Below are 24,264 nucleotides of genomic sequence, written 5' to 3'. Positions count from 1 at the left end.
CTATAGCCTAACTTATCCAAAAGAAAAGAGAAAGGACCCAAATAATTAAAATCACAAATGAGAGAGCAGAAATAACATCCAATACCACAGAAATACAAACAATTATAAGAGAATATTATGAAAAACTATATGCCAACAATTTGGACAATCTAGAAAAACAGACATGAATTTGGACCCAGTGCATCAGGCTCACTTTTACCCCCTCCTGGGGCAGATGGCATTTTACTCTGAGAAGATCAGGTTCTCTCTTGACACTTCTTGATGGAGGAAGAAGATTAGAAAAGTTGAATGAATGCTTTGTGGTCTATGATCTCTGTTGTTGGAACCCATGAGGTCTGAGAGGTTAGTTCTTATTCTGAACACACTTTCCATGACAGCATAGAGGTAATGGCATAGCAGATAGAAATGGAAGAGAGAAACAGGAGAAGACCAGAAGTGGGAGGTCTAGGATCACTTACTTTCTTAATTAATATTGTGGGGAAGCTCCATTAATGGTAAAAGAAATAGTGACTTAATGTATTATTTATAGTTCTAACTATAACTGGTATTTACAGGAACCAAAAATAAAGGAATATAAAAATTAGGAAAAGATAGATAAAGGGGAGGAGAGGGAATAATCATTCTTCATATTTTATAACAAAACTAAAATATATTTTAAGCATGATGAATTAAGATAGAACTGACATACACTTAGTAAAACTCTACGGAGAGCCTGGATGGCTCAATTGGTTAAGCCTGTGACTCTTGAGTCTGCCTTAGGTCATGATCTCAGAGTTGTGAGATCAAGCCCCCAGTCAGGCTCTAAATTCAGGGGGAGTCTGAGACTCTCTCTCTCTCTCTCTGTCTCTCTTTGTGCCCCTCTTCCTGCTTGCTCTCACTCTCTCAAAAATAAATAAATAAATCTTTAAAAAAAAGTGATTGCCTCTGCTGCCCTGGACTATCATGAGAAAAAAAAAATAATACATTTGTCCTTCAGTTTAGGTTTGTTACACTCTGATTTTTTCCCATACACGAAAAACAAGGTTAAAACATAGTATTTCATAAAGAATAACACATCAGCAAAAACAATAATAACAAAGAAATGAGATCATGCATTTTATAGAAAGGGAAAAACTGAGCCTTCCAGTTTTTAAGAGTTGTTGAGGTCCTCCAATGAGTGCTTATTGAATAATTGCACTTATTCACATTTCTGTGATTGGTCCTAGAGGATATGTGTGTTGGTGTGTGTACCTGATGGGGGTGTTAACTAAGCATAGTCTGTAGAATTTAAGTAGGATTCAAATTGGCATCATTTCATTAGGGTGAATAAATATACACACAGAAACAATTACAGAACAACAAATAATAGCACAGTGTAATTTCCAACACTATGGATATATAATAGGTCACTGAGTAATCAGAGTTTTTACAAAAGCTTCCCATTCAGATCTGGTGGGAAATGATGCCTTCAGATTGATAAAGAGAAAGAAAGAAAAAAAAAAACAGTCCTAATTGAGGGAAGAATAGAAGCAAATAATGTGGTAATTTGTCCTTTATTGTTAACTACAGATATATTGGCAGATATAATTGGTAATCTCTTTCCAACAATAACAACAACAACAATAGCAGCAACAACGAAAGAAAAGCTTTCTGAGGATATAATTTGTGCTCTTTTTTTCTTTTTTCGTCCTTCCTGAATGAAGGATATTAGACCTTGAGGAGCAGCAGCCATCCTACAACCAAAAGGCAAAAGGCAGAAGAATGTGGACACCTAGGTGGCTCGGTGGTTGAGCGTCTGTTTTTGGCTCAGGGCATGGTTCCTGAGTCCTAGGATCGAGTCCCTCATCGGCCCCACCTCGAGGAACCTTCTCCTGTCTCTGCCTCTCTCTGTGTATCTCTCATGAATAAATGAATAAAATCTTTTTTAAAAAGGCAGAGGAATGAAGACATTTGAGGAAGGTGGAACAGGAAGACAGCTAGAACCTGACTACCTGATACAGTGCTGAACACCTGCACTAGCAGAATCAGGGCTAAGTTTTATGGAGTATTAAGCTTCTAAAACAAGAGGATAGCTTATGTAAGAAAAAAAATCAAAATTATTCATACAAAACGAGGTCAAAAGGAATATTTTAGAATGAAAACAAATACAACAAATTTGATGTAATATGCTCTAGGCCGTAATCGTGATTAAAAAAACCCCTGCAAACATTATAGTTAAATAATAAATATTAAAAGCTTTCCTGGTAAGGTTGGGAGTGAGGAGATAATGCTTGTTATAATCATTTCTACTTAATGTTATACCCAATGTCCTCATCATTGGATGAGGAGAAACAGGGAAACAGGAGGGGGAAAAAAAGAATCAAAATTTGTAAGGATAAGAAAAGAAAAAGTAGGGACACCTGGGTGGCTCAGTGGTTGAGGGTCTGTCTTTGGCTAAGGGTGTGATCCCGGGATGCTGGGATCAAGTCCTACATTGGGCTCCCCACAGGGAGCCTGCTTCTCCCTCTGCCCATGTCTCTGACTCTGTGTGTGTGTGTGTGTGTCTCATGAATAAATAAATAAACTCCTTAGAAAAAAGAAAGCAAAAAAAAAAAAAAAAGTAAAATCATCAGTGACAAGTTGTGTAAGCAGAAAATACAACAGTTACTACAGATAAACTGTCCAAATTAATAAGTGTATTATAACTGATATCTGGATACACAAAATCAAATGTAGTTTTTCATATATCAATTGCAGCTAGGAAATTATGTTAGTAAAACATACCATGTAAGGTAGCATCCCAAAAAACCACACACTGAAATCATTGAAATAAATCTCACAGCAAATATCCATCCAAGACATCTATCCTCAAAACTACAGGGGAGTACCCAGAGAAATAAAGACCTGTATCATGTTTGTTGACTAAAAGATCTAATATTGTAAGGATGTCAGTTCTTCTGAAATTTATCTACAGATTTAGTGAAATCTCAAACAAAATCCCAGTACTTTTTGAAATGAGAACATTGACAAGATATTTTGTCCTTTACATGGAAATATAAAGGGCCAATGCAATTTTGAAGATGAAGAAAGAAGCCAACCACCAGATATTAAAATCTATACAATTATATTAATTAAGGCAATGTGGCATGGGCCACCTGTCTCCCATTCTAGGTGCCACCCATCTTCCTGGTGCCTGCTGGTGCCACTCTCTCTCTCTCTCTCTCTCTTGCCATCTTCATACAGAATCCAACACTATGTACTGCATTGCTCTCCTACCTGGAAACCCTTCTGAAGTTCCAACACCTCACATCAGACCTCTGTCCTGCTTCCTCCCCAGGGATATCTTCTCCCTATTCAGGTTCTGACACCCATGCCAGGTTGCCCCGTGTGTTCTTGTCCTCTTTACCCCTGTGATGGCTAATGTTACATGTCAACTTCACTAGGCCAGAGTATCCATCTAGATGTTTCTCTAAAAGTTTTTTTTTTTTTTAAATGAGATTAACATTTAAACCATAGACTTTGAGTTAAGTAGATTTTCTTCCATGGTGTGGGTGAGCCTCAACCTATCAGTTGAATATAAAAAGACTAACTTCTTTTTAGTCTTAATTTTTAGAAGAGGAAATTCTGCCAGCAGACTGTCTCTGGACTTAAACTGCAGCATAAACCCTTTCCTGGGTCTCAAAATTGCTTGCGTAACATCTACATATATTCTGTTGATTTTGTTCCTTTGGAGAACACTGACCAATAATCCTTCCTTGGATTCCAGCACCCATGCTGATCTATCCCGCTTCTGGATACTCTCCTAACACTGCTTGAGCTCTTGGGCTTCCCCATGTTACTCAGTTCCCTGTAGTTCCTCTCAACAGCTAACCTTTTCTCCCATCTACCCACATACCTACTTGCTTGGCCGCATCTAACGGCTCAGGATTGAATTATTCAGTTAGAAAAAAGAAAGACAAGACCACAGGAAGAAAAGAGAAGGGAAGGAAAGGGAAAGGGAGAAGGGGAAAGACACAATTGAAAATTTGATAAATCTTGGAAAATGAATATTATATTGGACAACATATATCTATTGTTGTAGAGTAAACACATATTGCCAATTATATTTTCACACTAAGTTTACTTATGTCTAGGGTTAGATTAATAAATGCTATTACAGAACATTTTGGCCTTGAAACTTAAGTTGACTTCATATTATCTGCTCTAGATAGAGACAAAGAGTATTTTATTGACTAAATATCTAAAATGTTTTTTGGTTTGTTCAACCATGTAGTGAATGCAGGAAATCCTGAAAGTGATTTTAAAATGTATGATTTCTGTGTCTAATTTTTAAATTTACTATTCAATTTGTGAATCCAACAAACAACTGTCTGAATTGGTTATTTTCGTTGGTTTTTAAACAACACATTTACTTTACTTTTGCTTTTTCTCAATGTTACAGCCTGGTTAATATATGTATATACACAACTCATACAAGACAAAAATTACAGAAATGGCCCAAGTAGTGCCCAGAGCTCTGTTAGAAATAGTGCTACTGAACTAAAACCTGGTGAGTGATAAAAGCTAGGCAGGAAATCTTTTTGCAATTGGCCCTAAGAAAAATTTAAACAAATATTACTTAAAAACAAAATAAAAAAATCACAAGACTCTTGTAGCACTGAGGTGTTTAATTTCTGTTAAAGTCAACTTCCACATAAAATTATAATCTAATCCCAATGATATGTCAAGCTTGCTAAATTCAAAAGATATCTTTCACCAATATCATTTTTGAGAAGTAAATGACAGTGATATAAGTTACTTGAAGGGGAGGAAAGATGGGGTGGGGAGGAGGAAGTGAGAGAAAGACATCCTTGCCATCAGTAAAGATATACCTTTTTTAGAATAGGCTAATATGTGGAAAAGATACTTATGTGGCTTTCTCATGAGTGGAAAAACACATTGTTTTCATAATTGTGTATGTTTCTTTAGGACATGGAAGAAAAATCACTTGCAGACCTAATGTATTAGACACCTAATAACTTCTAACAAGTTCACTACATTGGATATGTTTATGCGGTCACTCAAAATATCAGATGTATTTGCAAGGTTACACCTTTTCTTCCACCTTCATCTTTAATGGTATTATTTGTTATTTGCCCGATCAATTGTTGAGAACTCATATCATAAAAGATCATATTAAAAATATGGGAGATATTGCTAGGACAACATCACTAGAACTCTTTATGCAAAGGTGCTAAGGATAAATATTTTATATCAAAGGAATAAAAGTGAGACTTCTAGTGTCAGTTCAGGCATGCACAGAACAGGAAAGGTGTCACACCCACAACCTCACAATTAGAGAATGCAACTTATAACTTTTCTCAAAGTGATCAATGAACCAATATTAATGGGCAAGCAGCTAACTGGAAACCTGGAGAAGGAAAGGCTCCTTCAGAGAGAAAAAAGAACTTGGATATTTACTCCCATGGGGCAGAAGCCACTCAATGCCATATAAGTATGTAAAAACGATTTAGGTAGAAATATTTAACAGGTAGCTAAAGATCAAGCATGGGTTGGCATGTGAAACTTCTGAAGGTGGCAGACAGAAGGGAGTTTACACTGCTTGCAGCCCCACCAGGCAGTCTTAGGGAAGATTAGAGAGAATCTTGAAAAAGCATGATTGGTGCTGGCTGTAGGAAAACAGAAACCACTGCTCAAATTCTACTCAGATCAGTACCTCTCTCTCCCCCTAAGTAACAACAGCCTTTCTTTTCAGTGGGGAAGGGTAACAAAAACTGTAGCTTAGGAGTATTGATGAAAACTCTTGCAATTGAGAAGGGAAGCAAGAAAGAAAAGCTTCACTCCTGTGGGAGGGGCAGGTCACCCCCAAAACCCAGGTTGAGAGCCTATCTCAGTTTCTTGTTACCATGGTAACAAGCATCTGGTAAATATTAGAGTGGAATATATTTGGGAGAACTGCAAGAGACTGATTGTTTCTGGGTAACAGGCAAAAGGAAGAACCAAATCCATGTAGGGAGTAGACCTCCAAACACAGGTTGTCTAGAGGAATTTGAAGCCCTTTGTACACTGAGGGTTAACTATAGCAACAACAAACTTCAAACCTAGCTCTACTCTTGATACAAACCCATGCTACAGTCCTAGCAGAAGGAAAGATGCACTCATCTACAAATGTAGAAAATATTTACCTCAGAGTTGACTGTCCTATAATACATTTATGGCCTTCAATAAAAAATTAGGACACAACAAAACCAATAAAACACACAGTCTGAATAAACAAATCAGTCTCAGAACCAAACTCAATATTACACAGATTATTAGACAAATTATTAGACAGGATTATTAAACAAATGAAGACATTTTTTAGGGGCACCTGGGTTGCTCAGTCAGTTAAGCATCCAACTCTTTATTTGGGCTCAGGTCATGACCTCAGGGTCATGAGATCTAGACCTGCTTCAGACGCTGTGCTCAATGGGGAGTCTGCTAGGGATTCTCTCTCCTTTTTTCCCTTTGCCCCATGCTCTCTCTCTTAAAGAAAAAAAAAAACATTTTTTTTTTTTAAGATTTTATTTATTTTTCATGATAGTCACAGAGAGAGAGAGAGAGGCAGAGACAGGCAGAGGGAGAAACAGGCTCCATGCACTGGGAGACCGACGTGGGATTCGATCCCGGGTCTCCAGGATCGCGCCCCAGGCCAAAGGCAGGCGCCAAACCGCTGCGCCACCCAGGGATCCCAAAAAAAAACATTTTTAAAATAAATGTGACTCAAAGGAAATTTTTTGCAGAAGGTTTAAATGTATAGAACCATTATTAATATCAATCCTCCACATAGACCAAAGATATTTTGGTGTTTATAATCTTGTTTTTCTGTGACCTTTTTCTCTTATTCTCTGAATATCCTTGTTCTTCATTTCCACTATCAAACACTTGCTTTTCAAAAAAAGATTGGGATTTCACTCACACTGTAAAATGAATGATAATATGTGATCTCTTCCAATTGGAAAGAAGATCAATTCTTAACTCAAAAGAATAAGCTTCTGGGATACCTGGGTGGTTCAGCAGTTGAGCGTCTGCCTTTGGCTCAGAGCATGATCCCGAGGTCCAGGGATTGAGTCCCGCATTGGGCCTGCTTCTCCCTCTGCCTATGTCTCTGCCTCTCTTTCTCTGTTTCTCATCAATAAATAAATAAATAAAATCTTAAAAAAAAAGAATAAACTCCTAATGACAGAACTTGGGGCAACCTCAATTTTAACAGTGGAGATTGGTTTAAAGTAAAAGATCTATCCATAGGTTAGTGGTCAGGAATGCTTCACAGTGTTGCGGCTTTCATAATGTCTTCAAATCGTTTGTTTGTTGTAATTAATTCTCAAAAATTTTGTTTTGGTAAAATCTCCAGAAATATGGATGTTGAAATTGAAGCAAAGACATGAAAATAGTCCCTGTAAATGAGAGACATTCTTATTCTACAGTAGTATTAGTTAGAGTGTATGTGTTTAAATGCCTATCTCTCCACCACTTAGGAGGGCTCCCAAAGGGCAAAGACTCTGTTTCATAAATGTTTTTATTTTCTGTGCTTAACACATAGATGGCACTCAAAAGACACTTTTTAACATCTTAAAATGTACTTTTTATTTTAAAATATAAAAAAAAAAAACTTCAAAACATCTGAAGCCCTCACTCCTTATCCAATGACCTTAATGAAGCTTTTAAAAATTTTGCATTCATGTTGTTTTCAGTTCTTATTTATAATTTTCACGTTTTTATGAATGGAATTTTTTGGAGTTCTTTTATTCATTTACTCATTCATTCATTCAAAAATAATTGCTAAAGCACCTACTTTGTGTCAGGCACCAGCCAACTGCTGGGAATAAAATAGATAGGTAAAATGAATTCAATTCCTACTTTCCTAGAGCTTATGACTGGTGGGGGAGACTGATTTTTAACAAGTAATCACAAATAAATGTAAAATTACTCTTTTGCTAAGTGCTATGTTGCTAAAAATATAATTGGAGGGTTTTTAAGCAGTGAAGAAGTCGGAGACATTAAAGGAATGGCAATTGAGCCTAGAACTGAATGCTGAGAAGCAGTTAATTTAGTGGGAAAAAGACGATTTTCAGAAGAAGAAAGAACTATCATAGTCCAAGGTTCACTTCATGAAAATGGATGGGAACATGAAGACATGGTGCAAATAAAGAATCTTCAGTCCTTATACTCAAATTTTTCTTCATAGCAGGAAGCCATTCTGCCACTAAATCTCTAATGCTTCTTTTCTAAGTCTGATTTCCTGTTCAAAAATATCAGATTTCCTACATTGGTGCTTTAGTTTGTCTTTCAATCATCTACCTTTTTTCATAATTTGCTTCTTTGTCTTTTTCCTCCACATATTCACAGATTCTAAAATGTAACTTCTTTATTATTGATTTGGTTTTTTTGTCACTGTCCTCCCTTAACCTTATGCAATATATGTTTTAATTATACTCTTGCTTTATTTTGCATCTTTGCAAACTTTCCTTATCTTATTCGTGTATCTGCTGAATTCCCACCCCTTTGCTTCCTCCTAGGATTTATATTCCTGTTTATAAATGCCATTGAATTAAGGATTAATATTTTTTCTGTATTCTTGCATTCTGAAGTAGATCAAATAATCTGAGGCATATTAATGTTCTTTTCCTTCACTATACATATCACATTTATAAGTATAAATTTATTCTTTTATTTTATATTACTTTATAACATTCAATAATTTAATGTAATGCTCTTTTCCTGTAAAGTGTAAGCTCTGTGAGATAATGCCCTTTGTTTTCTTTGCTATATTTCATTTTGCATGAAAGATATTTGACACCCAATAATTGTTGAAAAAATAAATATTCAAGACATAGCCTTTATTTTTTTTACAATGTTTTAAAAATAGCTTTATAATTTTCTCTACTTTTTGAGACAAGATTCCATCAAACTTGTAATATAGTAACCTAGCATGTTGGTGTTTTTTCCAAATATCTGCTCGTGGGAGTAACGAATCCTTTTTCAGGGCTACAGCTTGAGAATAGTTTAATGTATAATGCCTAGGCTAATTTTCAGATTCTCGCAAGCATTCATATTACATGACTTTGCTATACTCAGGAATATCTTCTCCTATCCTGTATGTCTTTATCAGGGGCTCTATACAGATATTTTTTTAAGATGTACAGTTTGCACAACAAATGTTTTGAATCATAATCTCTGGGGCGGGTGGACTATTGGTTTCTTTCAAAACAAGAAGTTTCACAGGTTATTCTAATGCCAGAAAGTATCTTTTAGCCTATTGAGTTTAAAAACTACAAGTTTTAGCAGTCAGTATAAAAGCCGTTGTCATTTAACAAATAAAATATTCAAATATTTGTTCTTATCCATTCCCCTCTTGTCCTATTCGTGGGGATGTGAAAGCTGTCTCTTGGTGCACCAAAAACAAACAAACACACACACACACACACACACGCACACAAATATGCAATTGAGAAACAACAGTTGGTAAATTATCTGGTACAAACTCCATGTCTTCCAGGGAGCAGACAAATGGAATAAAGACATATCTTTTAAATAGACTTTGCTTTCTCAAGTTAATGTCAGTTTTCTTAATCCACTTCCATGGGCCTGAAAGAAACTTAACACATTCCTTAATATGTTGTTTGACAATCATAGCCTTGCAAATTCTGAATTATGTCTATTTTTTCACTAGTATTTTAAGGAAAGGTTGGAAGAAGATTCATCATGGATTCCTTGTCAAACACAATTTCAAATTAAAAATTAATAAGGTCTGACTTAATACATGACTTGACTTGACTTAATGACTTAATACATGAATAACAGATATCATGTTAGTATAAAGATCCCATCATACTGACTTCATGCTTGGGCCAAACTGGCTTTAAGAAAAGGTATTAGGCTTTTCTCCTTATTTAGGTTATAAATTTCTCTCCTCCCTTTTTTTCCTTCTGTCCATTTTCTAGTCACTGGTTTTATTCAGGTAACTGAGCAAATATTTTTTTCTTTTATTATATAATGACCATACCTCTCACTTTAAATTTGTATGGATCATGTGTCCTAATCTTCACGTCAAAGGCAGAGCCATACCGTAAGCAATGCATACTGTCATTCCTTTTCATTTATAGTCTGTTTCATTACCTCAAATTTATAGTGATTCACTGTACCATCATAAGGGTGGGGGAACTGTTAATGAAGGACCAAGAACTGCTCAAAATACCATCCTACTAAATTAATATAATGTTGGTTTGAAACATGGCAACCTAATTGTTTTTTCTCCCCTTACATATGTGTCTCATTGTCTTCTCTGGCAGAAGGTACAAAATATCCATCGTTATTTAAGGATTCTAAATTTGCTTCATTCGTATCTTTTCTTCCATTTTCTGATGCCTTGGTATCTTTTCCTTGATATATTTTCTTCATAGTGATAATTAATACAGCATGTAAAGTAAGTGAGGCAAATTTTAAGCTCTCAATCAAGCTCAAGTAGGTATTTCTGTGAAAAGAGAAAAAAGTCAATTTTCATTTTAAAGTATTTAGAACAATATACACTGTTATTCTCCAGTATGCAGAAGATCTTAAAAGAAAAAAAAATGATGTTTGAAATTATACATAAAAATAGTAAGGCAGCAATTCTAGTGATTCTTTTTATTGACACAGATGGAACTTTTGAATTATTTTAAAAGGAATATTAAGCCACAGAAACTAAGGGTAATTAATGATCTACCCAAATGCTTCCCATAAAAGTAAGGTATATTTGGGATGCTTAACTTTCTCAAAGACAGATTAGTTTATGTGTAATGGAAACAGATTATTTTTTTTCTTTTTAATTTTTTTTAATTTAAATTCAATTTGCAACATATAGTTTAACACCTAGTGCTCATCCCATCAAGTGCCCTCCTTATGCCTGTTACCTAGTCACCCCATTCCTCCACTCTCCTCCCCTTCTGCAACCGTTTGTTTGTTTCCCAGAGTTAGGAGTCTTTCATGGTTTGCCTTCCTCTCTAATTTTTCCCCACTCAGTTTCTCTCCTTTTTCTTATAATCCCTTTCACTATTTCTTATATTCCACATATGAGTGAAACCATATGATTGTCTTTCTCTGATTGACTTATTTCACTCAGCCTAATACCCTCCAGTTCCATCCACGCCAAAGCAAATGGTGGGTATTCATCCCTTCTGATGGTTGAGTAATATTCCATATTCCATGTATGGAAATATATATATATATATATATATATATATATATATATATATATACCACATCTTCTTTACCCATTCATCTGTTGGAGGACATTGTGGCTCCTTCCACAGTATGGCTATTGTAGACATTGCTACTATGAATATTGGGGTGCAGGTGTCCCGGTGTTTCACTACATCAGTATATTTGGAGCAGATACCTAGTATTGCTATTGCTGGGTCATATGGTAGCTCTATTTTTAGCTTCTTGAGGAGCCTCCACACTGCTTTCCAGATTGGTTGTGCCAGCTTGCATTCCCATCAACAGTGCAAAAGGATTCCCCTTTCCCCACATCCTCTCCAATATTTGTGGTTAATGGAAACCGATTATAAAGGAAATGAATTGACTGTAAGATCATCAAACTAAATCTATTTAGTTTAGCTTATAGGCTAAATGCAGTCCAAACAACTGCTGCCATGTGATCTACTGGAAGTTTTTAATGAAACTGTATTAAGTTACCTAGCACACATGGTCAATTCTTGTGATTCTCAGCTTTGGTTTCACATTAGAATCATCCAAGGAGATTTTTAAAATCCTGTGCCCAGGCCACCTCTGAACAATTAAATAAAAAATTCTGAAGATGGGATGCAGAAATTTGTATTTTTTAAAGCTCCTCAGATGATTATAATGAGCAAGAAAGATTGATGATCACTGACCTAGGGGCTTAGGAAGCACTTACTCATCTAATGACACAGTTAACTAAATGTTGAAAAGCTTTATGCAAAAAAAAAAAAAAAAAAAAAAAAAAAAAAAAAAAAACCTCGAACAATTATTAGGTTTAGTTGAAGGTGAATGGAATTACATAATTTTGAGCTGTTTAGACTTACATAATGTTGTAGTGTAGCAAAAATTATGAAAGAAGTATTTTAAAACTTCAAATATATTGGTCTCATCCTTGAGTTATGTCAAATAGTTCTACCCCAATGTTAAACTTTTCAGAATTTCTATTGAAAATAGGGAAACTACTATGCACTTCTGGTTATGTGACTATTGCTTAGAGGTGGTTGGAATGGCACAAACTATGACAGAAGGTCATCTGGTTGGGATCATATAGCATGTAGCTTTTGCAGACTGCCTTCCTGTACTTAGTAATATACATTTGGATTTTGTCTTGTCTTTCTGTAGCTGGACAGCTCAATTTTTTTCTTTGCTGGAAAGTACTGTGTTGTGTGATTGTACCACAGTTTGTTTACCCATTTACCACGGAAGAACATCTCAGTTGCTTTATTTATCTGACAATTATGAAGAAAGCTGCTATAGACATTTATGGGCAGATTTTTGCGTGGGCATAAGTTTTCAGTTTATTTGGGTAAATACCTAGGAGCGATTACTTGACTATATCATCAGCCTATGTTTAGCTTTATAAAAAATGGTCAGACTCTTCCAAAGGGACTGAATCATTTTGCATGCCCACCAGCAATGAAAATGATTTCCTGTAGTACCACATCTTGCCAGCATTGGTAGGTTTTTTTAAGAGCTCTTTATATATTCAGGACACTTGTGTTTTGTTATAAGTTACAAGTTCTTTTCTAATTTATCTTTTCCTTTTGAACTTGCTTAAGTTTTATGACAGAGTTTTAAAAATATTTAATCAATTTTTTCTACTGTGGTTTTAGGAGTTTGGGTCGTACTGAGAAACACATTCCCACTTCCTAGATAATTAAATGTATTTCTACCACAATTTTTCCTAATACTTGTAGTTTCATATTGTAAATTTATGTGTTTGATTAATCTTCAATTAAGTTTTTTTAAGGTTAAGATACCTTTGCAACTTTTTTTTCCCATATAACCATCCAGTTATTTCTCTATGAACAGAAGAATATAGAAACAATGTTTTTTTTCCCCATTGGCCTATATCCAGATCCCCAGCATCATTTTGTGTCTTCTTAGAGAAGCCAGAAGCTCTTTGAATATAGTTTGAATATAGTTTTTTTTAGTATTGGAAGAGATTTTAGAAACAACAACAAAAAATTTTAGTACAAATCCCAGATTTTTTTGTTATTCGCTGTATGATTTTCGACAAGTTGAAAGACTCTTTGAGACTTTGAGTCTTTGTTTCTTCATATTTAAGGAAAAAGGAGAAAACTATCCATCTCCTGCAGTTCCTAAGACTTTTGAAATGAGATACCATGTTGCCTGGTACAACATTAAATGCAAAGTTCATTAAATGGTGGCTATAATAATTATTATTTTTTTAACAGATATTATTTATTTATTCATGAGAGAACAGAGAGAGAGAGAGAGAGAGGCAGAGACACAGGCAGAGGGAGAAGCAGGATCCATGCAGGGAGCCCGACGTGGGACTCGATCCCGGGACTCCAGGATCACGCCCTGGGCTGAAAGCAGGCACTTTAACTGCTGAGCCACCTTGGTGTCCCTATAATTATTATTAAACTGAAAATGACATTTCAGTTTTTAGGAATTAATATAGTCAAAGGAAAAATCAATTAATAAATATATTTATGACAACTTACCCATATAATGTAGAATTATACATCCTGCAAAACCCTGGCTTCCCACAGCTGCTGGTCGACCACTTCATACATGCTCTATCAATCAGAGCCCCAAAATATATAGGAGCTGGAATTCCTCCTACAACATGAGTTGGAAAAAGGTTGATCCAAGGAAGAGGTTGCAAACATAACTGGGTGATATTCGATATTGATACATTTTAGATTAAGTAAAAGAAAATTTGGAACATGCTTCCATTGTTTCAACCTACATTTACTCCAGAATCAAGACTGTTAGGAATCTCAAAGGCTCAAATCACGTACAATATAGATACCTGCTACCTAACTCAACGGGCCAACACATATAGAAAAGAGAAGAGGGACCATTAAATGCCTATACACTCTGTTCTTATAATTACCAATCAACTTAAGTGTAACTGGTGAAAGGGAGAATGTTGTCAGGAAAACATGGAAGTTATGTTGGTTCATAAGTAATTATTCTAGGTGAGGAGAGCTGAAAGAGTGGGAGTAGAATTACTTCACAGAGAAAGGAAAAACCTCTCAGCGCAAATACTGCAAAGTCAGAAGAGTTTCCAACCCCATTTTTAAAGAAAATTAGAAAGTGAATGCCAGCCAACACTAGCACTGCTTCCCTGGAGAAGTACAGGCCCAGCCTCACAGAATACTAGGTTCTTAGCAGGTTGTCCTTCTTTTTTGTCTCAGAGCTCCACTTCCACCTTCTTGGTGTCATCAGAGCCCACAATCCTGCATTTTCTCCCCATGGATTGTGCACATTTTTAAAACTTCCCTAAAGCAGTGTGTGTTAGGGCCTGTGGCTGAATTTTGTTTCTGTTAATATTCTAATCATAATATTGCCTGGGTGTCTAGTAGTCTGTGCCTAACACAATTTTTATCTGTAGTTTATGATTTTTCAAAATGCAAAACTTTTTAAAAACACGTATATTGCCTTATAGCAGAAGTACATATCTGCTCTTACTGTTATTTTAATAAACTCTTTGATAAACTCCTAGCTCTAAGCATTGGTAATTTGACCAAAATTTCAGAGACATGCTAGTAGAGATCTATATTGCATATGGTAGAACTGAAGTGTCATGATTTTACTTTGTTCTTTTTGCATTTTATTGAATGCCTTTCAATTTTTATTTTGTTACATAAAAAAATGGTGGTGTTTCATATTTTGAAATTTTATTGATTCCATTTACTTTTAATTAGTCTTAATTTTTTGAGAGTGAGAAATCTGAAATGACAAAAAAAAAAAAAAACTGGTGTCTGGGGCCACACATATCTGAGGAAGACTGGTACTGAGAAAATGGGTGAGAAATTTGCAGCTTTCCACCCTTTGAAAAATGAAAAATATATGCCAATAATTTGTTTTCCCCATATAATACCGTTGGTTTGGCCAAACTTAATGCATTAAATGCTATAGGTAACCAACTTGGTCTTAAGTCATTGCTAGAATTTTAAAACTTCAAATACTCTATTTTCCAAATATCCTTTTCGGTTTAATATAGGCTTCCCACAATTTATGCATGTGTTGTATTCAAGACAACTATTTGTAAATTGAAAGTTTGCTAGACAGCATGTATTTTTTCCAAAGAGCAGTTAGGTTCTACTGTGGCATATATACTGGACATATCAAAATAGTAAGCTCACATTTAGGATGGCAAAATTCCTTTCTTTCTCTTTTATGTCACTAGGAGAATTTCTTTCAGTCTCAGTTTTATTTCAGCATCTAAGGGGGAGTTCTAGTTCCCCCACATTCTATTTTCATCTGCTAGCTTCTGTGGCCTAGCTTATAGGATACAATCTCCATTGTATCTGGAAGCAAGGAACTGCCAGGACAGACAGAGCTGCCAGGTTAAAGAAGGACAAAAAAAGAAAGCTGGTATGGGAACTGGAGTGGAATCGTGCAGCACCTCCATCTTCTTCTCTCCAAATTCTTTATAGTTCCTCTTTTTACCTTTGAGGATCTGTGGCCTTCCCCCCAAATATACTTCTTGGACAACTTTTCCTTTGCAATAAGCCATAGAGTTATGCTTCTTTCTTTTGCTTCTAAGGATCCCAGGGATTGATCCCTCCCACTTCCTTTTCCTTCTGCCATCAGTGGTTGCCTCCAAACCATGGTCAATCTTCCACCCCAATCCCTAGATGAATGATACTCTTTTCTTACGTCCCAGGAATAAGCATATTATGTGAATAGTCTTACAAAGGAGCATAGGAGTTAGGCTAGAAGTTGTCGAGCTAACAACAGAAATCTCTGTGGTATAAATGGCAAATAACAATGAAAAAAGGATGATTTCCTAAATCTTGTACTAATCACCTCATTTGAATATTTAGAAATAGGACTCTTACCTCTGGAGTCTACAGCCCTACTCTTTAGCAATAAAAAGCACAATTTCCTGAGCTTGCTTTCATTCGGAACACTTCCTTAGTCTAAGATGCTCAGTGCTACACTTTAGTTCTCATTTCCTCTTGCATTTTTAACTTCTGGTAAAGGTTAGCTTCCCCAATCCTAGAGAAGTGGGCAGAGGGAAATAGGGCAGCACAAAGTCCACTTATTTCACACAATCTCAGCCTGACTAGATTCCCAGGCCTTCCAAGCTATTTTGGGCATTACCTTCTTAATCTAGAAGGAAGGCCCTTCACTCTGCCTATGGGAAGTAAAATTCCTAAGTCTGAAAGTAGAAAAACTTTGGATATAACCTATGTTTGTGTTAGAAAGAGAGTAAAACAAATATGATGACTTCTTATTCAAGACTGACTTTAACCAGAATTAATGATCAAATTCTCTTTTTAGTTTTTCTCTCTTATTTTTTTTATTTATCACAAAATAACAACTATTGTTAATTATACCTTTTAAAAAATTTCTTGTGATTGGAAGTTAATTACATTCAGTCTGTGAGCTTTGATATGAAAATTTATATCTTACATTTTTAATCTGTATATTTAGCATACCTAATGCTCGTATAGTTAGTGAATGGAAACCCACCGCAAGGGATTTCAGTTCAGGTTGAACATTTCTGAAATAAGATAAAGGTGAAGACACATTAAACATCTCCAAAATCCCAAACCAAGTTCAATATTAAAACACTTCTCAGTGGCATTGTCCTTCATGATCAGATGAAAACCCTCAACTGAATGGCTGACATTATTTCAAGTTATATTTCGGTTGTTTTAAAAGGCAAATAGCTGAGTGATAAGTTATTCTTCTCTTATTTATTCAATATGTTGAAATTTCAAGATGGTTTAACATTTTCACATTTGATACTTTGAAATCCTATGAGTTTGTGGTTGGAACAGACTATATCATGCCTATCAAGAAACAGATCTCATGTGACCCATTCAGTTGACATAGGCCATATGATACAGCGGATACCTTTATTGACGTCTTGGTATGAGAGCTCTTTTACTGTCTTATTTCTGCCATTGCTGCTAACAACAAAGTTCACTACTATGATTCATAAATTGTCAAAAGATACTTGTATTCTAGTGTCTAGTGTATTTAAATATCATTTTAAAGGAAGTAAGCACATTTGTATACTTTCTTAGAAATTAACTCACTCTTGCATTTAGAAATTTGTCTCCATAATTCCTTTTTTCTTTGTTCAAGAAGACAATGACACTACCACATCCTTCTGTGATATCCCTGTGATAGCCTAATACATATCACGTGAAATGAGTTATCCAGTAGCAGTGGCAGGATGGGGAGGAGGTAACTGAGACTCAATAATTCTATCTTTCTGGAAATATTTGATTAAGTGATACAGAGGTTATTGTTGTTTTTCTTGAGCTAGTTGAATGACTGTATTTGTTCATATAAATGAGTGGAATTAGTCATTCAACAAACATTTACTAAGTGTCCCTAGGATATTTTATGTTGGATCTTGTTCTTGATAAATGACGTTATTTTTAAAAAAGATTTTATTTATTCATGAGAGACACACAGAGAGAGGCAGAGACACAGGCAGAGGGAGGAGAAACAGGCAATATAAATGGTGTTTTATATTGACTAAGTGACTTAGAGAAATCATATAACCTCTTTTAGCATTAGTTTCCTGGGTGTTTGGCTATCACTCCCACATGGTTCAGATCATTCTTAAAAAAAAAAAAAAAGATTTTATTTATTTATTTGAGAGAGAGAGAGTACAATCTGGGGGGTGGGGAGCTACAGGCAGAGGGAGAAGGAGAAGCAGGCTCCCCGCTGAGCAGAGAGACCAATGCGGGATTCTATCCCAGGACCCCAGATCCTGACCTGAGCTGAAGGCACATGCTTAACTGATGGAGCCACCTAGGCACCCTGGTTTAGAAAATTCTTTAATCACATCCAGTGTCTTGCTCCTTTTACATCACTCAAACTCTTCCATTGTGTGCCCTATTCCAGCAAAATCCTTAGATCTTATGTTAGGAATCCCTTCACTTTCTTACTTTTAACAAAGCCTCGCTGCTCCCTGATTGTTGTCTTTCCATGCAACTCTTCCAGTGAGGGCTCTTTTCCTCCCACAGCCTGTACTCTTACTGGGCCTCCCTGTAGGTATCCTTCTTCCTCCTTTTTTTTTTTAACCACCTGCAGACCTTAGTGCCTCTGAACAACCTCTAACTCTCCTCAGGACGTGTGCCATCCTAATGTACCATTCTCTAACTTCCTTGCTGCAGTATCTACAGATACTAGTATCTTGATCTCCACCCCACTCATTCCTTGGAGATTTTAGTACTATGCTCTCTGTCATTTTTTTTTCCAAAACCATATCTGCCACTTTTTCTTAGTTATTACAGTATAATAATCCATGTGGACCACCATTCAATGCTCTGGCCTCCAGGTTTCTTGACCTCTACATTCCTTTTGTCTTACCTCACCCACTCCATGGTCATGCCAATCAGTACATACTTCCCTAATTCTCAGTTTTGAGTATTCCTTCATCATAAGCACTTCTTAACTTTTAAATTCACCCTCTCCAATAAATCAACTCTATCAAGCCTCAGCCTTGCAGGGCTCTCAAGGCCCTTGACACCCTCCACCTTATCCCAGGTCATCTCCAGTTTTATGTCCTCACTTATTTCTCACCATATTCTCTCGTTATGATCCCTCCTTTCAAAGACCCTGGGCTTTCTTGTCCTTTTCATTCTTTATTGTCCCAGGTACTAAAAAATGCTTTCATGCAATGCCTGCCTTTTTTGTAGCTGTACTTAAAGAAGTGCTGGCTGGAGAAAATCATTCAAATATTCTGACTAATCTCATTTTAAATTAATAAGAACAAACTCTCAGGGCCTCCAATACAATCTGCTCTATTTTACTAGTCCATTTTCCCAGTGTATTTTCCCAGCCCTTGAGTTCCCATTTCTTGATATCACCTCAAACCTCTTCTTTTCCCTCCTCCTTCTTAGGTGATTACCTTGCTTTTTATTGAACAGAAAAAGTAGAAGCAATTATAATGGAATTTCAATACCCTCGTGTATCATTTTTTTACCCACATAAAAGACATTCCCTTCTATTACAGAGTAAATTCTGTGTACTTGTTCATATCACTTTCCATCTTTCCCTTTAATTGTTCCTCCTCTTTCCTGCACTATTAGTTTCCTTCATCTCTACTGAACAATTCTCATCAGCATACAAGTATGCTATAATATGTAGTATAAACAGAAATCATGAAGTCATACCTCTGCTAACTTACTGTACCTTTTCTCTGCTTTTTTTTTTTCTAATACTACAGCACTAACATAAAGAATTTTTTTCCTACTGGGTATCTGCACTTCCCCTTCTTGCATTTTTTTCTTGATCCTTTGCAAAGTAGCCTTTCTTTCCTCTCATCTTTATGCATTATTTTTGTTAAGACTTGTGGTGACTAGTACATAATGAAATCCAATTCCTAACTTCCTAACTCTTAACTTTCATGACTCACCCTCTTGGTTTTTCTCCAACCTCATGTTTCCTCATTCTCAGTTTTCTTCAATGGATTATCCTCCTATTCTTGGTTTCTGAAGTTATACTGCTGGATCTTGGTTCTATAATCTTATTTCTATCTGTACCCAATCCTTAGAAGATCTCAACAGTACCATGGAATTAAACAACATCTGTATGTTCCTGATTCCAAAATTTATATCTCCAGCTCCAATAGGAGACATCTCAGACTTACAGGGATAGAACAAAGTCTTGCTTCTCCACTTTCTCCAACATACCCTTCCCCAGTCCTCACAGTTTGTTCAACCGTACCACCATCTTCTCAGAGCTGGGCTAGAACCTTGGGATGATCCTTAAATTTTATTTCCTACATCCCATATTCAATCCATCAGCAAATCCTATTTTGCCTTAAAAACAGAAGACTGAGGGACACCTGGGTGGTTCAACTGTTAAGCGTCTGCCCTTGGCTCAGGGCATGATCCTGGAGTTCCAGGATAGAGTCCCACATCAGGCTCTCTGCATGGAGCCTGCTTCTCCCTCTGCCTATGTCTCTGCCTTCTTTCTGTATCTCTCATGAATAAATAAAATCTTTAAAAAAAACCCAGAAGACTGAGACTCATATCACTTTCTACTTCCTTTACCATCACCATCCTTAATTAAACTCCCATCCTGTGAAGAACTATCAGAGTCTTCTGCTCTCCCTGATTCCATTCTTGCATCCCAAAAACTTGTTCACCACTCAAAATCCAGTGATCTTCTAATTGGATAAGTGAGTTGTATAATTCTAATTAATGCTCAAATGTCTCTGCCAGCTTCTCAATACAATTAGAATAAACTTCAAAGTTGTGACCGTGACCCACAGGATGTGTATTTTCTGGACCATACTCTTTATCTGTCCCCAAATCAGCATAGCTTGCATACTCATTTTTTTTTTCAGCTTTCTTAGCAAATGACTTTCAATGCACAATATTTGGATTAGTACCGTTTACTTGTCCCTTTTTATATTCTTATGCTGATTTATTTTTCTTCCTAATGCTTAACACTTATATTTTATATATTTACTTGCTTATTTATTTATTGTTTCTTCTCTTAGACCCATCCAGTCCCCCATCCCTCAATGCCACTGGAAGCTAGTGAAAGCAGGACCTTTATTGTGTATGTTCACAGTTTTAACTTTAGCACCTAGAGTTGGGCCTGCCACACAAAATGAATATATTGAATGAGTGCATATCATCACTCCTGCTTAGTCAGTTTTAATAACAGCCTTATGATTTAAATAATGGAAAATCATTAACAGACTGAGGTTTATATTTTTACTCTACAGTCTGCTTCACAAAAGTTTTCTTTCAACAAAATCAAAGGCTGGTGGTGAAAGATAAGTAAATATTTTTGACAAGTGGTTATGTCTATCTTAACCAGTTAATAAGATAAAATATAGATGTCATTAATGATGAAACAATGATCTCCAAACCCTCTTTCACCCTGCAAAAGATTTAAATTAAAAAGCTAAGACTTGGGATCCCTGGGTGGCGCAGCGGTTTGGCGCCTGCCTTTGGCCCAGGGCGCGATCCTGGATACCCGGGATCGAATCCCACGTCGGGCTCCCGGTGCATGGAGCCTGCTTCTCCCTCCGCCTATGTCTCTGCCTCTCTCTCTCTCTCTCTCTCTCTCTCTGTGACTATCATAAATAAATTAAAAAAAAAAAAAAGAAAAAGAGGTCTTCTATAATTGCCAGATTATAGGTTCACTAGCTATCAGAAAAATCCTCTCTCAAAACTGTATTAGCTTTATCTCAATAAGTCAAAGCTTTTTTTTTTAAATTTTTTAAAAATTTTATTTATTTATGATAGGCACACAGTGAGAGAGAGAGAAGCAGAGACATAGGCAGAGGGAGAAGCAGGCTCCATGCACCGGGAGCCCGACGTGGGATTCGATCCCGGGTATCCAGGATCGCGCCCTGGGCCAAAGGCAGGCGCCAAACCGCTGCGCCACCCAGGGATCCCAAGACCTCTTTTTCAGTAGACATTTTATATTAAGGTGGAGATAAAGCTGTGGAATAAATCAGTAAACATAATTTAACAAGATTTGGGGTCAGAGTAGAATTAAACAACTATATACTCAGTTTACTTATGTATATTCATTTTTAACAAAGTTTAATGCACTTGTTTTCTTTCCCTTCCAAGTCATGCTGTTGGCTGACAGTGAAATTGTGGTCAACTACATAGGTCTTAAAAGTATAATTTAGATATTAACCCAGGCTATCATATTTATACATGTATATCTTTAAGACCTACATGCAAGTTTTTATATATTTTCATTTTTCGGTAACAAAATAATTAACGTCACCAACAGGGCTTGTGTTATCTACTCCCTTCCTAACTCTCTAATCTTATGTTATAGCCCTCTCATTCTGTATGTTCCAACCAACCAGCTTCTTTTCATTTCTCAAACATTCCATCTCTTTCTGGGCCTCTCAAAGCATTGGCACCTAAACCTTTTTTTCTGTACATTTCTTCATTTGGCTAATGTTAACTTATTCTCTAGACTTTTTGATTAAATGTGGCTTTTTTTTTTTCTTTTTGAGAAGTCTCTGAGTCATCTTCCTTAAGGATCCTCACCTAAATCCTAAACTAGGCTTTCCTCTTTATTTTTTTGAAGATTTTATTTATTTATTTATTCATGAGAGACACACAGAGAGAGGCAGAGACATAGAGGGAGAAGCAAGCTCCTCATGGGGAGCCTGATGTGGAACTCTGACCCCAGACCAAGATCACACCCTGAGCCAAAGGCAGATGCTCAACTGCTGAGCCACCCAGGCAGATCTCTCTTTACTCTCTTTGATATCATTTTTTCCTCATTGATACTAATGATGTTTGTAATTATGAGTTTACTTTTAAGCTTATTTTTCTTACACTGTCTTTCCTGTCATATTCTAAACTGTATCAGAACAACTACTTTATCTGTTTTATTCACCATGGAATATTCTTTAAGCATGGTCTAAGTATTTGTTCAATGAGTGAAGAAAGGAGTGAATTCTTTTTTTTTTTTTTTTCTTGTCTATGAGAGTATTTGAGAGACCAGGTCAAAAGCTATTTTGAGAGTATATTACAAGTTTCAGAATATTGTAGACTGGTTATATTATACAGTCTGGTTCCTAAATTGTTTTCTTTCAGTGAAATCAATAGTTGATTCATTCTGACAGGCCCATCCTGGTATAAGGTATCTCAAAATTAAAAGTTCTTTTAGAATCACAAAAAGGGATTTTTTTCACAATTGAAGCAATTGTCAATCAGTCTATGTCACAAAATTCTTAGTAAAAGGAGTGAGCATAAAATCTTTTTATCATTAATTATGGCATTGTGGTATCACAGTAACCCCAAGTAAATGCATTCTTAGAAAATTAAAATGTAAAAAAAATACAAATTTGTGTTCCAAATATATAATGGAAAATATGTACATTATTAGGTATGTTTACAGTCTAACATACATAAAAATGCTTTTTAAAAGATCATACTTACTTAAAAACCAGCATGATAGTTGGGGTGCTTCCCAATGAAGAGAAAAAATAATTCAAGACTTGCACCAGTGCATAAATATAAAATTTTTTTCTACATTGACTATCTCTTGGGCATTCACCTAAGTGCACCGAATTATTTTTGTTCTGGACACCTGTTACTTCCACACAACTACAGTTATGAAACACCTAAAAAATAGTTTTGAAATATTATAGAACATAATTAGAAAAATATGATTCAGTTATAAATACACTTAATTATATTTAAAGAAGTCTCATCTATTCAAGATAAAATATTTACCATGTTTAAAGAAAACATTCTGAAAATACACTTGTTTAATAGTTAAAGGCTAAATAGTTTCCTGGATTACTCTCTAGACCAAAACTATAATTCACGATTAGCATCTAGTTCATTCCTAATTTGAAAATTATGAAAGGATAGAAAAATTAATGTTTGAAACTCTGTATATAATTTCTCATTAATATAGATTCTTTTTTTCTTATTTAAATTCAATTTGCCAACATGTAGTATAACACCCAGTGCTCATCCCTAATGTAAATTCTTTTTAACATTTTCCTCTCTCATTTTTACTTCCTATAAAATACCTAGTTACTCTCTTTAACAATCCTACTTACACAGGGATGGAAAAGGAAGGGCTACTCAGAGAATCCAGAAAAAATAGTTTTGTCAGTGGCAAAACCTGGCACTAGAGCCACCCATTAGAATGGGGCAGAGTCTAGGGAAATAGGAGCTAGACAGGGGGTCCTGGAATTCTACTTTGGTCCACAAACATAACATCCAAAAGCATAATGACAGATTATAGAATAGATGATGTTATTACCAGAGAAGTTCAACACAACAGAATATCCCAATGGGTAGACCACAGGAGAAGACAACTTAGGAACAAGTGATTTTAGAGATTTAATTTGGCAAGTTGTTTATTTAGAGATGTGGTTTTAATAAATTCTGTTTTGCATCTAGGCTAAACTATTAAGAGAATCTTAAAACTATTAGTGCTCTACTGAAGGATGACTTGGAGAAGACTTTGAATCCACACTTATCTGATAATTAAGGTTTGCTTTTCCACTAGGAATAATATGGATGAATCCTTTATGTACCAAGCCTATTGATCAATAGAATCAAGGAGATTATTCTGAGTAATTAAAAA

General features: G+C 35.8%; 1 protein-coding gene across 7 annotated transcripts in view; it reads right to left on the bottom strand.

The window, feature by feature from the left end:
- Nucleotides 1-8,822: 8,822 nt before the first annotated feature.
- The window catches only part of SLCO1B3 (solute carrier organic anion transporter family member 1B3), an 85,893-nt gene continuing 70,451 nt past the window's right edge, over nt 8,823-24,264 (bottom strand). For all 7 annotated transcript variants that reach the window (XM_041735800.1, XM_041735798.1, XM_041735797.1 and 4 more), the window contains 4 exons: nt 23,100-23,284; nt 16,641-16,705; nt 13,689-13,806; nt 8,823-10,471 (listed from right to left, as the gene is read on the bottom strand). In XM_041735800.1, the coding sequence (XP_041591734.1) occupies nt 10,258-10,471; nt 13,689-13,806; nt 16,641-16,705; nt 23,100-23,284 (582 nt within the window). In that variant the 3' untranslated portion in view covers nt 8,823-10,257. The remainder of the gene's footprint in view (nt 10,472-13,688; nt 13,807-16,640; nt 16,706-23,099; nt 23,285-24,264) is intronic.

The sequence above is a fragment of the Vulpes lagopus genome, chromosome 21 (assembly GCF_018345385.1).
Source record: "Vulpes lagopus strain Blue_001 chromosome 21, ASM1834538v1, whole genome shotgun sequence".
NCBI lineage: Eukaryota > Metazoa > Chordata > Mammalia > Carnivora > Canidae > Vulpes > Vulpes lagopus.
The sequence above is the reverse complement of the archived record's forward strand: the minus strand, read 5'-3'. Positions and strand labels throughout refer to the sequence as shown.